We start from the raw sequence: 16,353 nt of genomic DNA on the forward strand, positions 1-16,353 counted from the left end.
TTTGACGACAAACGATACGTAATGCCAGAAGATGGTATCAACACGCTACCTTGGGGACACTATGCAATACCACCATTAAGGGTACCACAGATACTTGAGGGACCTTAACTACTGCCACTGACCCTTTAGTGGATACGATACTCTCCAATTGCGCCACAACCTCTGTCCCCATCATAACTGATATATTATTATTGATTAGTAGACCAAGGTCCGCATGAGTGTGATATTAGGTAGAGTTATTTATTGAACAGTCTTCATTAGTATTAGATTTTGAATACAATTCAAAGATGTTTTGATAAATAAATTCTTTAATTTTTTCCACTTCAAAGTCACGTGTAAATATTTCTAGTCACTGACTCCTCAAAAGTATGCATATATTTGTAAATAGTATTTTAGTTAATAAACAGATATATTTATTTCACAAATTCTGATTGTAATTATTTTCCTATCATTCATAGTATAATATTAGACTTTGAACAGCATTCATAGACTCTGAACAGAAATATTTTAATAATAAAGGGGAAAAAATCATTTTGTTTTCACATTTAAATAATCAGAGTCTATGCGCTTTAAACTAAAAATATGATAATAATGATGATGAACACAGGTAATAAAGTATAACAACTGAAAATATTGTTTGACAAAAGGAAAAAGTTTATTGGTAATAAAAAATATATATATTTAAAAATATATATAATTTACAACAGTACAGTGATTAGTTTGTCTTGTGATACATTTGAGTAAAGAGTCTTTTGACGATTCTATCATTACGATCAGTAGTGTGTTCATCAAAGAGTTGAACAAAATCCATCATCTTCATACTGAAGTGTGTGCTGCAATACAGGAAAACCAAACAGTAGTGGGCGCAGACTGAAGACGTATCACCTTGAAGTCGGTATGGATTGTACAGGTAATGATGAGCGTTGTGTCGCAGGAATGTTTGATATAGTGGTAAGTATGGCGGTTGGCCGTAACTATCAAAATATTCAAGCATCCCCTCTCGATTCAAATAGAAAGCCACCCAGTGAGTCCCACCTTCATTGTGTGGATCAGTGTTTACAATTATTGCAGTGTGTGGTGAGATGCGTCGTGGGATTCTGTCAGCAGCGTAGACTCCAACATTGCGCACAGGAAGTGTGGCTAGATATTTTTCAATCTGTAGCGTGTTCATTCTACAGTATCATAACCAATAGTAGCAGTAGATGCTGTTTCTGTTGTACTGGTAGAGGTGCTAAAACAAGAACAGTAGTAGGATCTCGCATCTCCGCTGGTATCCAGACATTCGTCCAAATTTGTTGTCAAATGCAACCAACCACGTATTGCGACACAGTTGGTGAGCGCACATCGACTGTTTGTAGACTTGTGATTTCGACATCGTAAAACGTTTGTTGACATTAAATTATTGATTGAAGTGATTGATTCGCAACCAATTGCACCGATATCGATTACATTGGTAGTAACAAAGTCCATCACATGATGACGCTTTAAATATTCTTTCTTTTCCAATCCCTTGACATAAACCGTCGGTCTTTTTGATATACAATCAGTCAATTTGTTAAAAAGTTCGTAGTACGCAATATCACCGAACTCCCATCGTAGTCCGTGGCAGTGTTTTGTGAGCCAGTAGCTTTCCCTCAGTTTTTCATCTGATAACTCTGATCGATCGTAAGGTGGTTTAGCAATATGATGCATAAGTAGTACGCCGGTGTCGGCTTCCAAGACGCAAACTTCCTTCAGTGTATATTCATTTTGATTGTCCTTGAAACATTGAATGTCCACAATGATGGGTGATGATATATTCAATTTCTTGAATGCTCTGCGTAAACGGTCCATCTCAAACGAATGTTTATTGAAGACTGATCGATTAACCGCCAAAGTCCACAATTACATTGCGCTGTCGATCAATCTCGATAACATTGTCAAACTCGGCATAAACCAAACAGTTGACAGTTTCGGTAAGCGCGTCGTCGAATCCGAGTTCCATTCGAACACTACCGTTACGCACCAGATTCCAATGTGTAGTGTCACTTGCAGATAAATCTGGTGTTAGGTCGAATGCCATCAGGCAGTATCCTTGACCAAAATCTTCCCTACTGATAACAGTGCCGGCATCGCTAAAATGTACACCAGAACCGGAGAACATCGAATGATATGCCATAACATATTTATCCTTTGATTTTTCAAAGTGGGGCTGTAACGGTTTTGATGGAACTTGTTCTCCGTCAACATATAGACAAAAGAAGTTTGTTTTAAAATGTTCGAAGTTGTAGGGATTCTTTTTAAAATCTCCATTGTATGCGGCGTTCGTAACCATTCCCACTATGACGCGTTTCGGCACTTGGCCGAGAAACATATTGTCCAAAGTCTTGTTACGTATTCCAGAGGGTAGTGTGAATGTTTTCAGCTCCACTCGTGTGATTGGATATTTTGCCGTACCAGTCTGGAGTGTTTTACTGTGCGCCAACAGTGCGGTGGGACTTATTTTGCATCTTCGAATCCAGAGACTAATATCGACAATATGTACCTTGAATTCACCAGCACTGGCCATAATGGAGAAAGCATCTTTTGATCGAATAAATTTAAATCTCAACTCTACGCCATTTAGCATGAACTTATTCTGATTGCAAATATCCACATGCAAATGTCCGAGCATATCAATCTCACGGCTTTTATTAGTTAGTTCCCGTCTCGCTTTGAGTCCTTCATTTTCTTCCGCACAATCGTTCATGTCAATTCCATCGTCAGTGTACCAAAGACTGCATGTTAGATGTGATTTTCTAGCATCGTATCCATAGTTCATTAACGTTTCAACATACGCTCGATATGCGTATGTGTTGTTTTGGGGAGTAACAAGTTTTTGATTCATAAACATATCAACTTGACTGAATAGTGAGTGTAACCAGTTATTGACCGGCCCAACTGTTTTCGCCTCTTCGTCAGTAGTGACCGCAGTTCCGTTAGATTTAACAATAGACGCGGTCAATTGTATCATTGTTTGTGAAAGGTCAGTGTATTCATCACCATTACCCGGAACTACAAACTCTATTGGCGCATCATCGGTCAATGTGGATATTGGTTTGTACTGGACCCATTTGCCACTTTCAATACTCGTCTGCGTAGGTGGTAAGGAGAATAAATCCAGCTCGGTTTTGACACACTCACATGATTTTTGATGTAGGAACGACATTTTTTTCTCCTCCTTCTTTAACTAACTAAAAATATCAATAGACTTCGAATTTTTACTGCGACGAGTACGTTTCTTCGGCAAAGTCACCTTCTTCCTTGGCTCTACTCCTCCTCGTCGTCGTATCCTCCCTACTAGTCTCTTGTGTTTCACTCCTCCAACTCTTCTTCTTCTTCTTGATGTAGACGTCCGCACCCTAAGAAGTTTAGCCAACGACTGTGGTGTAACAGGCTTTCTGCCACGGCCACGCATTGCGCGTTTCGCGTTATTCTTACGCGTTACGCGTCGTTTCCTCGCGCCAATGTCGCCGCCTCCGCCGCCATTAAGCATAATACGTTCTATCTGTTCGTCAGCTTTACGTTTCAACGATCCAGTAAACTCTCTAAGTCGTAAGTTGGCGGCTGATTTTGGATCTGTAATTTTACCACCTGCCAGATCGGTTAGGAATCCAACACTGGATCTTAACGCTTCTTGTCCCACCGATTTTGCTCCGGACTTGATCAGTGGCGCGATAGTGCGAATCATACCGCCCAGAAAACTACCGATTCCATGTCCTCGCTGATATGGTGCACCGTGAAATACTCGATCGATAGCACCGCCAGTCTGTTGTAATTGTTGCCGTCGGTAGTATGCCAAATAGGGATCATTCAGATTGATTATCATTATTGCTGCTGTTGCTGCTGCACTCTCCTAAAATGAAGTTTCACGTACGACGTTCCAAACATGAATGGCAGTTTTTTCCCTGTGTGATCCCTCAAGTCGATTTCCACTGTTTCAAATGTGGATTTCATAACGGGTACATAGTGCGGACTTGTGAATGACACTGAATTGTACGAACCGTACTTGTACGTATCTATATTGATGTTGACTATATTCAATAATGGCGCTGTAGTGTCGCCGATAAATTGTGGCTCTATCAAGTCGCAATACACATAAATGTGCGCTGGAATACCCAATGCGAGGTTTGGTGCTTTAGAACCAATCAATTCGGTAATATTGGGTTTTAATATATTTTTCTCGTCATAATCGAAACCCAACTGCTGTGATAGTTTCTCACTCAGACTCACATTCGATACGTTTTCGTTCATGATCCTGAGTTTAACTCTGTTGATTCTCGTGTCGTATGAAAATTCCATATAATCGTGGATGTCTTCATGTTTGTTTATTGTATTCAATAGATCATCAAGATTCCTATAGTATCCGCCTGTAATTTTAACAGCGAACTGTTCTGTATCACGGATCGTCGATCTCGCTAGTAAACTATCATACTGAAATCGTATTGTTTCGTCATCAACATTGTTTTCATTCACCACAAATGAACAAGGATAGTGAATGTCCACCAAAGCCAACTCCCACTTGCCGTCTAATTGGATGTGTTTGGACAAGTGTGTGGTATAACTGGTCACTGTATTTTGTGGGAAATATTTCATAGAACTATTGCTGGGCAATGTCATAAAAAATTGACTGATACTACTAGACATGCTGTATATCGTGCGCAGCTACCCAAGAGTTAAACTCGTCTCCGTAACCTTCCCACTTCACTAGGTATCGCTTACTGTGTCCTCGACCTTTAGTCTCTATTATTTTATCAATCTTAAACAAGTGATTGTCGGGTAATGTAACTTTTTGTATTTCCTCTTCGTAAAACTGTCCATTCAATTCTTCACCATTGAGATCGGTAAGTGTGTACAAAGGTAGTGGCGTAAACACATTCACTCGATGTATCGAAAACACTTCTTTACTCCAGTTTGTCTCGTAGCCTTTGCTAAATCTCCCTTTCTCCCTGGCTATTCGAACTGTATCACCTACTTTTAGTTTTGGTTTCACTCGTCGTGGTATCCTTTTAAACATATGTTTTAATACATTGTAGACGACATGTTTGTCACCACCGTCCACGTCTACAGGGCGTAGTCTATTGCCCAAACTCCTGTGCACACTATTGTTGTACGCATTCACCAATTCTTCCAACACATTGATGTAACGATAAGTGTTTTTATGAGTCAAGTATCGCCACATACGAGTCTTCAAGGTCTTATTAACTCTTTCGATCACCCCGCTTTTGATATCAGGATTTTGTGTGGTTACATATTTAATTTTATATTTTTTAAACAATCGTACGGTCTTTCTACCTGTGAATTCACTCCCTTTGTCGGTTTGTAAGCACGTTGGTGTTTTATTAGCTTCTTTGAAAATATCCTCAAAAGCGGTAGACACCTCAGCACCTTCCTTCTTCTTTAACGGTCTAACATAAAGACGCTTACTAAACACATCAATCACTGACAGCAAGTAGTTAAAACCATCATTGTATTTGCTCAATCCTCGCATATCGTTTAAATCCGCCTGCCATAGTTCATATGGTCGAAACACCATATAAGGATTGCGTTTAAATCGTTTACGGACTGGTTTATGCAAAGTATAAGTGTCTTGTGTTTGTAACCAATCAACTATTTTACGTTTGGAAATATGTTTCTCTCTCGCTCCTCGTACTAACGGAGCTACGCCGCCATACGAGGCAGGATCGTTTGGATTATAATACAACTGTTCCATTGTTTACGGTTCGTACGGTTCCCAATTGTTGAGTGACTGCACAATCGAATCTTGAAGTACCTCTCTTCTCACTGCACGGTGATCAGCCACTTGCCTTTGTGGATACGGAGCGTGACCCACCCGCCTGACATATGCAGACTGTAAACGATCTGGTAATAAATATCTCCTTCGCCCTGTCACTGACAGCGCGGCTGCCCCCCCTCTTGCCCCATCATCAGGCTCATCCATTGTTTCTTCTACCGAGTCATATACTGATTCATCTGTTGCCTCATCAAACGTTAAATAGTCCAACGCTTGTTTGTTATGTATATATTCTTTAGGGACATTCATCAGTTTCAATGCGCTCAACATTTCGTTCCATCCTGGCGGTAATGAATGTGCCGCTCGAACTCGTACGATTGCATGTGTCACATCGACTAAATTGGATCCTGGTATTTTGTTACCCTGTATAATCACTTCAAAATTATCATTCCAGCTAATCAAACTGTCGTCGCGTGTTATGAAGCGCAATAAGTTTCGAGCGCTATCTTTATAAGTCTTTGAAAATGTTTCAACAATTTCCTCTATTTGTCCAGGGTAAACACGTCGCTTGTTATGTTCTTGCTGCCCATACTGTCTGTCTCTTTCACCAGCCTCGTTAATCTGATCACCTAGTTTGGTGTTCACAATGGGGATACTAACTGGTTCACGATTACTTGACGCTACGTTTAAAAAACGATGTAACACTTGACTGTACAACTTCCATTTATCACTATCATTGAGTTTTTTATTATTCATTATCTCTTCCATTTCGTCATCCAAACTTTTGTATGAACGTTCAGTTGAAAGTGACTGTTGATTAGCCGGCGATTTTAAACGATCAAATAACTCTTGTGGAACAATGACCATTTTTCGTGCATGCTCCATTATCGTGTAACTCTGTGTAACTTCACGCACGGTGTCTCAGAATAGAATGACAAATCTTTATATGTATGTAGACGTAGGAGTCACCTGATTAATACAAATTTTAGTTATTTAAAGCTGATTGTACAACTGCTTGCAACACAGTACTTAATAATAATGGGATAATAGTTCCACCTCCTTTTTGTACTAAATATTTGCGTTTTTTATTCCAGCATTCACCTCGTTTTACAATTCGACGAAGAGTAGTCTTGTGTCTTCGCAATTTTTGTTTTATCTTGTCTGATAGAGGAATGTTACCTCGTAACACATTGTAAATACATTCACAAACTGTACGAATAGTACTCAAGTTACACACTTTTAATAGCCCTTTGCGCTCTTTTGGAGTAGCCTCTATTAACACTTTGAGAAGCGCTCTGTCCTTCCTCAAGCACGACATGATGATAACTAAATTATTTTGTTTTCCTATTTTGTTTCGGCATATACACAAAATGATTATCATCATCTGGAAATATATTACTCTGTATTCGCATATCGTCAGGTGTTGATTGTTTCAGATCTATCAATAGGTAGCCATGTGGTTTACTTGTTGCATCGGTATATGCCTCCTCGATAAACTTTGAGTTTTCTGGATGGATTTGTCTAGCTAAACACTTGATCTGCACCCTATCTCTAGGATTCTTAAAACATACTAAGTAATGCGCATTTAGTGATATGTCTCTCTGGCCACGTCCTTGGTGGAAAATATTTTGAGTTATAAAAAACACACTAATATTCCTATGGTGACAACCTTTTGTAAATAAATCAACCACTATGTTGTTTGTTTCTCGCATCATATCATCTATTACCACAAGTATCGGTTGATTACCGTCAAAGTCTTCCATGTTTGGTAGACCTTCAATGTATTTTATTTTTGAGTTTAATGAATTACCAACTCCTCCTCCACCACCGCTACCATAATGCCAGTAAATGCTAGAGAATAATGTGTCACACATTTCTGAAATATTATCAATAAACCTTGAGACAAACACTGATTTACCACTACCTGAAGGCCCCGCCACAATGGCGGAGAATGGGTGTAACCACTTCAAAGTCATACTAACTACTGATACCAATCACTCATTGCTTTAACTATAGTATTACCTTCGGGTATAAGTCAATCATTTTAGTCATGTGTTTATGTTTGTAAATAAATCAAAAATTTATTACTTACAAAAACTATCAAAATCTACATAGGTTATTTTAAGAATATATATACATACATTTTTTTTATTTACGTCTTGATGTTTTCTTGCTTTACAATATTTACACAAATTCCAACGGAGTGAATGATGCGCCGGGCCTGGGTGAGCGTTTCACCAAGCGAAGGCGATCTCCGAAACCGTTGTTGTAGCGATCGATGTCGGCATTGCTCACCACATCATTGAAGCGTCTCGGCAGATAGACTCTCAGGTAGTAGTCATCTCCCGTCTGGGCCTCAAGGATGACGATGATTGTCTCGCCGAATGGTGTAACCGCTCTCTCCATCATCGTTATTAGGTATGGAACCTCATCAATCAAGTCGGTCAGTCTGGTGTATGTAGGCGAGTTGTTCTTGCAGGTGTTCAATGCAGTCTTCAGGTCCATCGGTGTAGCCGCCTCAGTGGTCATCACGTTGTCCATCTCAGCAATGTTGCTCATAGTGTGTGTGTAGTGGAAGCTGACAGTGCTGGTGCTAGTGGTGAGGTGTTGATGAACTGGAGCAGACTGGCATTTGTCTCAGACAGACTGGGGCTTTTTATTCCGATCAGCGGCCATTTTAGTTGGTGGGAGAGTGGGGGTGAATAATAATGAACGCAGCTGTTTTAACACACGTGCTAACAAATGTCTAGAAAAAAGAGTTGGTTGTCATATGTGGATAGTTTATGGGCACATGTGTTCATTAATTCCTATAAACATGTCTATTGCTTTTTACGTACCACACGTTTCTTCGGTTTTACATCTAGCTCGTCACTTTTGCATGGTGTAACAGTTTGAGTTAATCCCGTGAGTTTTGGAGCACCAGTTTTTTTATCAACCCACATGTTTTCGATCTTTTCAATTGTTTCATTAACACTCTCTTGTACTGTTTTGTCTTTGTCCAAATATAAACCGCACATGAACTTCATGTCGACACCTTCATACACTTCTATTTTCAATAAAACACTTCCTTTGTTTGCTGGATTTTGCACTGCGTACATATTACCTTTATCCATCCATGATACTATGGGACAATCCGCTGGCGGCTTGGGTACCCATCCTGACTTTTCCATCTTGGTCTTAGCCGGGGGACTCTTCCTTTTCTTCGTACTACTTGTACTGTTTGTGATTGGAGTCTGTTGAACTGCGTTGTCCGTCATACCGTCTATCTCTTGCATAAATGATTGAATGTATTCGTCAATGCTGCAAGAGGGATTCATACTCACACTGTTCGGCTGCTACACTGTGACTGACGTGATATGCAATGAGTTAGGGGTGAGGTGAGCAAGCTACTGCAGGTGTGCCAACAGAATATTTTAATAATTTTTCAAAACATGACTCGTGGTTTAAATTTTGACACTCTCTTATATGTTGTAACCTTAGCAGAATAGGTTTACGTAATAATGTTTCAGTCTGTTTTATTCTTAGTTTAAAACGAATACTATCTAAATGTGAGTAGCATCTTCTGTCTTCATAGTCCGCAAAGTAAAATATAGTAACTATTGGACTTGAAAAAAATACATTTTTCTTATAATTTTTCGTCATATGTACGCTATTTTTGTCATTGGTTGATATTAAAGTTTTCCTCGTAGAATGTGACTCTTGCACGTACTATCGCACTTTTAATAAAAAGATTCCAACGTAGATCATTATTGATTCGTTTAGCTTTTTGTAATTTACTCATGGATATATTTATTACCACTCTTGCACTTCCATACATAATTATGTGTGTGTGAAAAATATCACTAGGGGGGGGGGGGGGATATTGCAGCACTACTCCCACTACTTTCTCAGTTGGAAAGAGTGGGGGGCTCATAGTGCTCTTACAGACACGGTCATTCGACATTCCGTCATCAGGCTAGTAACATGTCTCACTTCCCTAGTGACATATCTGACGAACAGTTAGTTTCTGCTTGTAAGGCCGCAGAAGAAAAATTTACCACGGAGGAATATAAACATTTGGATGACGAGTCGTTGGAATGGACCATACGATGGTCAAACACTTCGAGTCAACCTAGAGATGAGGGTGAAGCTCAGCAACTGGAGATCATCAAGCAGAATCTTCGATATATGAGTGCTGAGCTAGAGCGCAGAAGAAAGCTGGAGCGTGAAGAAAACCGCATGATAATGAAGATGACAGATGAAGAGTTTCTGAGATGGTTGAATAGATAGTTAGTTTAAGATTTTGTAATAAAATATTAAATAAATAGTAATAAAAAAAATATTAAATAAATAGTAATAAAAAAAAAACAAAAAAAAAAAAACAATAAACAAACATACAAAATAAACTGTTGGTCCAGAATCCACAGTGATGCGGAAATAACCTCTCACTAGGAGAGAAGTGGTGTCCCATCGTCCTTCCCTCACCACCTGTTTCAACAGATTAACGATGTCTAGACAGGGTGATTAATGTGTGTGTGGGAAGGAACGATGGGGACACCCCTTCTCTCCTTGTGGTGACTGCCACTATTGCATCACTGTCTTAGCTATGCCAAGACTGTATGGAATAGTTCTAATTATTAGTTTGTTTGTTGTTTTTTTGTTGTTTTTTTTTTGTTGTTGTTTTTTTTATATATATATATTTTTTATTATTATTAGTTTACAAAACTTAATTCTACTTTAATTACTACTTAAATCTACTCCTCCGTGTCTTCTCTCCGCTGTATAGATGCGATTATTTCTTCCACCATGGGGATAAGGGTTAGTAGGTTACTCAACCTAGCCTCCTCCTCGTTATCCCTAGGTTGAGCTAACCATCCTTCATTTAGTTCGGTTGTTGCCTCCAAATGTATTTGGAGCAACTCCTCCATCGACAGCACATTGATGACGTACTGTTGGTCTTCCCCCTCCTCCTGCTCGACGTTATTATCCTCCAATTCAATCCTCGCTTCGATGACGTCAGCACTCGCGATAACCTCTTCATCCGTGATGGATAAATTACGCTCGCCATGCGTCTGCTGAGTCGCCGCGGTCTCCAATTCGGCGTGGTGTCTTGCCACTGCTTCATCAGCGGCAGCGATGAGTTCTTCGTCGGAGAACATGTTGTCTGTGAATGCTTGTAGTGTGGAAGCGCCGTAGCTACTCCCCTACACCAGCGCTCCAAGCGGCAGTGTTATGAAACACACACGCAAGCACACACACGCACACACCAACACACCCACACACACACACGCACACACACACACACACACACACACACACATACACAGGGAAGGGGAGGAATATCCTCCGCCAGTTAGTTCCTTCCCCCTGTGTCAACAGATTGATGAAGTCTAGACATGGGATTAGTGTGTGTGGGAAGTATCATCACAATGATTTCTCACGATGTAAAGAATAATTACACTTAAAAAAAATTAAGGAAGGGGGAGAAGTACCCTCTGCCACGTACAACATGTGTATTAATTAGTAATTACACATTGTCGAATAAAAAAAAAACTAATTGTAATTACTCATTACAAAAGAAAAAATTGTAAATACTTATAACAAAAAAAACTAATTGTAATTACTGTACTCATTACAAAAGAACAAATTGTAAATACTTATTAAAAAAAAAAAAACTAATTGTAATTACTCATTACTGATAAAAAGCTAATTGTAAATACTCATTTAAAAAAAACTAATTGTAAATACTCATTACAAAAACAAAAAAAAAAACTCATTGCACGAAAAAAAAAAACGCATTACACAAAAAAAAAACTCATTACATAAAAAAAAAAACTAATTGTAATTACTCATTGTAATTACTCATTGTAATTACTAATTACCTCCGGTCCCACTCCGCCCTATATGGTACCGGGCAATTAGACCTACTGATGGGTGAGCTATATTTTATTTTACTGTAAGTCCTACTTAATCAAATCAAAATGTCTTGCTATCAAAAAATAAATGCTTTGCTAGAATCTAACTAGACCTTAATTTAAGGTGTCAATAAATTGAATAGGGCCTAATCTAAATTATTGAAAAACTAGCCTATTTAGACCGTTTATATAACTATATTTTCTTTTTTTTATTACATCGAACGGACAAAAGACGTATATGATTTATATGTGTTCAATTTACATAAGAATATAGGTAGGTATTTCAAGACAAGACTTTTGAAATAATATGCTTAGCAATTTACTTTAACTCGTATATTGTAAATACTAAGCAAATTTATAACCCAAGAATTCACTCGATCTTCTCAGATTCTCTTGATACAGATAACCCCACTCTGTAAAAAAAGGTTGCGAAACCGACTGCGAAATAATGCATTTGCCTGACAAATAATGTGATGTCAGGTGCGTTATTGAATTGATGTTATCCTCACACCTATAAATAGGAAAGTGAAAACACCTGCTTCAAATAAATACAAACCAAAAGAACATTAATTTTAAGATGGGATAAAATGGCACACCAAAAATAAAAATAATAGTTATTTGTGCAACTAGTGAGAAAAGTGAGCAATTGACTCACTCGAGAGAAATCCTTACTCACGAGCCGTAGGCGAGTGAGGAATGGTTTCTCGAGTGAGGCAATTGTACTTTGAACTCGAGTTGCACATTATACTTTTCCAATACGCATCTTTTACAAAAGTGATCTTTTGTATTTTGCGTTACCATAAAATAAATAAATTGGTGAAGAAAAATAACCTATTTTTACACAGAAGTGAACTTTTAATATAACATTTAATGTGAAGTGACAAACGCAACAGTACAACAGCTGACCAGCTGATTTTCAGCCAGTGCTGCCAACGTATTTCGCGCGCATACGACGTTGCCTGCATGTTACGTGCTCACTATTTCGTGCCTTCACGTTGAAAATCTGGAGTGAGACAAAGTAATTAGAGTGAGACAATGTTAACATTGTCTCACTGATGAGTGAATTGGTCACTTTGCTTTCTCAAATCAGTGAGAGAACATGTACATTGTTAGGTAACTGTAGGAAAAAGTATTTGTTTTTCATTTGTAGCTGAGTACAGTTACATGTATTAAGTAACGATCAATGATTATTATTTATTTCCAGAAGTGATTCCAGAAAAACTCAAGCAATAAGTTAAACTATTTCAATAATTATTAAACCTGTATGATTGAAACCATCGTGTCACTAAAAACGATGAATTTGGAATCAGAATCCAAATTGCACTCAGAGTCGTTAAACTATAAGATAGGAACCAGTGTTTCTACAAACTTCCTAAATTGTTATTTTTTGTTATGCAAAGTTTTTAAGCTTTCCCAATCGAATAAAATTCCAGAATAATTTTACAGCAATCTTTTACCAAACGAATGACAACACATCACTCTGATGAGAGAAACGCTTTGAAGATTTGCATAAATACAAGTTGATTGTATGACGTTCTTCTTCAAATTTCGGGTACAAATATGAATATTTCGTCAATCTGGGAACATTTCAACAACGCCTTAAATCTTTAAGAAAACATACAGATTATTTATGATTAAAATAAAACAGGTGTTGTGGATTTTTTCAAATCTTCGATACATTTTTTTATAGGGTTTGTAAACAAATTTATGATTTCAAAAATACATATAAAATGTATATTCTGAACATCAGTTGTCACGTGGACCTATAAATTATATGGGTTGAGCTAAATTATATATTATTGGAAATTGTAAAACCTGTTATTATACATGACCTGGTAACATATTAATAATTTCAATATCCACTAATGCATGCAATAACGCTATAAAAATAACTTCTTTATCAGCATCGTACGTGTTATTAAATAACCTGAAAGCACAAAAAATACTTCAAATAACACTTGTAACAATATGTTTACACTTATACTGTTTATTCACAAGGAAAATACATTTAAAGATATAAAAGATTTTGTGGTTTCAGATATAAAAGATGGTAATTGGTGGTCGATTTCGATTGGACACTCCAATCATCATCAGACCCAATTGGCGAATGACAAGAATCAAAATGGCGTTCCTTATATACTATTGGCTACCAGAAGTACCGGCCAGTGTGTTTCTATAAGTACAACGGGAGTCAAAACTCACTTTTCCTTGAAAAATTTTAAAAATATAAATAAGCTAATTAATGAACAAGTGAAATTTGACTCCAGTTGTACTTATAGAAACTTACTCTTCGGTACTTCTGGTAGCCAATAGTATGTAACAGACGCTATTGGATCTGATGATGACGATGAGGGTCCAATCACAAACGATCACCACTTACAATCTTTTATATGTATTTACAGTTTTGTAAATAAACAGTATAAGTGTAAATATATTATTAAAATAGTTATTTGACGTATATGTGTGCTTTCATGTAACACTAAATAAAGTATAATTCTACTTTGTGAAAGTGTTTACAAAAAACAACACTTTCGATAGCTCAGGTACGAAGTTGGTTTTGTAACGGAAATTCTTAGATTGATGAAGATTCTCTCCATCATTGAATTGTAGAAAACCCTCGAGTCATTTAGAACATTTTCAACATCAACTTGCTTCTTCAGAAACACCTCTTGACCTTATAACCAGTTTAAGCAGAAAATGCAAGGAAGTTTGCTTCAAAATATTTAAAGTTAATTATGGACAAAATTTTTTCAAATAATATTTTGTTTGGTATTTATGTTTATTTGCATTGTCAAAACATAACTTTTTTTTCTTCTTTGTTATAGTAAAAAATGTTATTTATCTGAAAGTTTTGCAAAAGTTATATTTAAATGTAAATGTAAAAATATGTAAATTTATGAGCTCTTATGTATTTTTTATTTTAGATAATTTAATCGTAAAGTGCGCTTGTGTTCTCAAAAAATAAAAATCTTTAAGAAAATATGGTTTAAGCGTGTAATGTCATTTATTCATTGACTTAAGTTCATTGCTGCTGTATTAATTATAATAATTTATTAAATTTTAACCTACAATTTACCTTGGCAGAGCAGAGCAAAGAATATTATCAGGAAAACAAGTACATGTATAGGAAAAGGTAGGTATAAAACTACCTATACTTATAATTTAAAAAATAAACATTTAAAAATATAAATTTAAAATTCATCAGAAAGCTATTAAAAGAATGTTCCGAGTAACTTTTGGCAGTATTCAATCTTTAAAAGAAACAAAAAAAGACTGCAGACCAAAACAATGCAACAACGCTGTGGTATGAGACAGGGATTATCAAATTTGCATAAATCTACTTGAGACGGGCATTTGAATAATATTTTTTTCGTTTCGTCAAATGAGATTACACTTTTATCTCGAAATCCTCACTGCCATTGAAATGTGGAAAGTGTTGCATCTATGTTTGCTATGTTACAACGAAGAATAACGTGTTTGTGTTTAATATTTTACGATTTTAACAATGAATTAAAAACAAAAATTCTTTCCGGACCTTCTTGGATGTTCATAAACAAACACACATCAAAATTTACAGCTGATTTAAGATTACAACACAAACCAAACTGTAACTGTGAATCAGCTGTTGGCCGATTAAAGGTAAATTATTTAAGATAGCTTGGATGTCTTTTAGAAGCTGATCTTCTTTTCTTTTGTAAGAAAGTAAGAAATACAGCAGTAGTATTACTCTATGACAAAAACATTGTTATTACTTATTGTTGTTATAATTGATATTGTTACTGCGTGTTGAATTGCATCATATCATGTCATTGCTAGAATTTTTTTTATAAATTCACAAATCGCAATTGGGAGTCAAATAAATTAGAATAACCAACGCTTGGGAAGAACTCGTATTTCCGGTGGTAAATGGTGTTCGTGGTTATTTTATTCCATGGCGTTGAATTATATTGTATTGTATTAAGCAATGTATTTGATATATTGCAATGAAGCATCTTGTATTGTAAGGGTTGCATTCGCATCTCCAAGATGTAACATGGCCCTTACCAATCAATAGTAATTAATGGAAACTAAACACCTCAGCACCTGAACGTAATAGGTTCCAGTAACATGAACCAAACATGACATTAGGTAAACTATTAGGTAAGATAATTGTGTTCTGAATGTTATTATTTATCTAGTGAATTAAGTTAGGAAAATATCATGTCAATGTTGGCGTTCCTAAAATAGTCATATCGCATAATAATCAGGGTCATTTTGCTACTAGCTAGTCTAAAAGGACTAAAAATATCCACGCCACGAATTTATATTTGAATTATCCAATGTACCCTAAAATATTGTCTTGAAATGTTAGATTTATTCTCTTCTTAAATTAAATTAAGTTTAATGAGGAATTAGGTTTGCTGCTACGGGGATGGCAATAAAGTGTGTTCTTAGTAAAAGGTTAGGATATTGGAACGAAATAAACATAATAACAAACATGATCAAAATATGTCCGTAATAGTTTTACAACGATTGATTTATTCTCATTAAAAGCACATGTAGAATTATAAAACTATTATAAAACCATTATAAAACAATGTTTTTAATCAATCTCCGTAACTATTTAGTATACAACAACGCTTCAACATATTAGATTATTTATTTTTATGGTCTACAAAATGGTTTGGTAGGAATTTCAAAGTTTTATGTTTTGAGGGTCAAAAAAAA

At 36.6% G+C, this 16,353-nt stretch overlaps 1 protein-coding gene across 1 annotated transcript; it reads right to left on the reverse strand.

The window, feature by feature from the left end:
• Positions 1–1,864: 1,864 nt before the first annotated feature.
• On the reverse strand, positions 1,865–3,187 carry LOC128993094 (uncharacterized protein F54H12.2-like). Its single transcript, XM_054416851.1, has one exon. The coding sequence runs from the start codon at positions 3,185–3,187 to the stop codon at positions 1,865–1,867; it is 1,323 nt and encodes a 440-aa protein (XP_054272826.1).
• Positions 3,188–16,353: the final 13,166 nt, after the last annotated feature.

Source organism: Macrosteles quadrilineatus, unplaced genomic scaffold (genome assembly GCF_028750875.1).
Source record: "Macrosteles quadrilineatus isolate MER2022 unplaced genomic scaffold, UCM_ALF_1.0 Scaffold_4__1_contigs__length_99947679, whole genome shotgun sequence".
Classification (NCBI taxonomy): domain Eukaryota; kingdom Metazoa; phylum Arthropoda; class Insecta; order Hemiptera; family Cicadellidae; genus Macrosteles; species Macrosteles quadrilineatus.

Excerpts from the sequence above, each read along its gene's own strand:
- LOC128993094 (XM_054416851.1), bottom strand. The coding sequence starts at position 3,187 with ATGTCGTTCCTACATCAAAAATCATGTGAGTGTGTCAAAACCGAGCTG.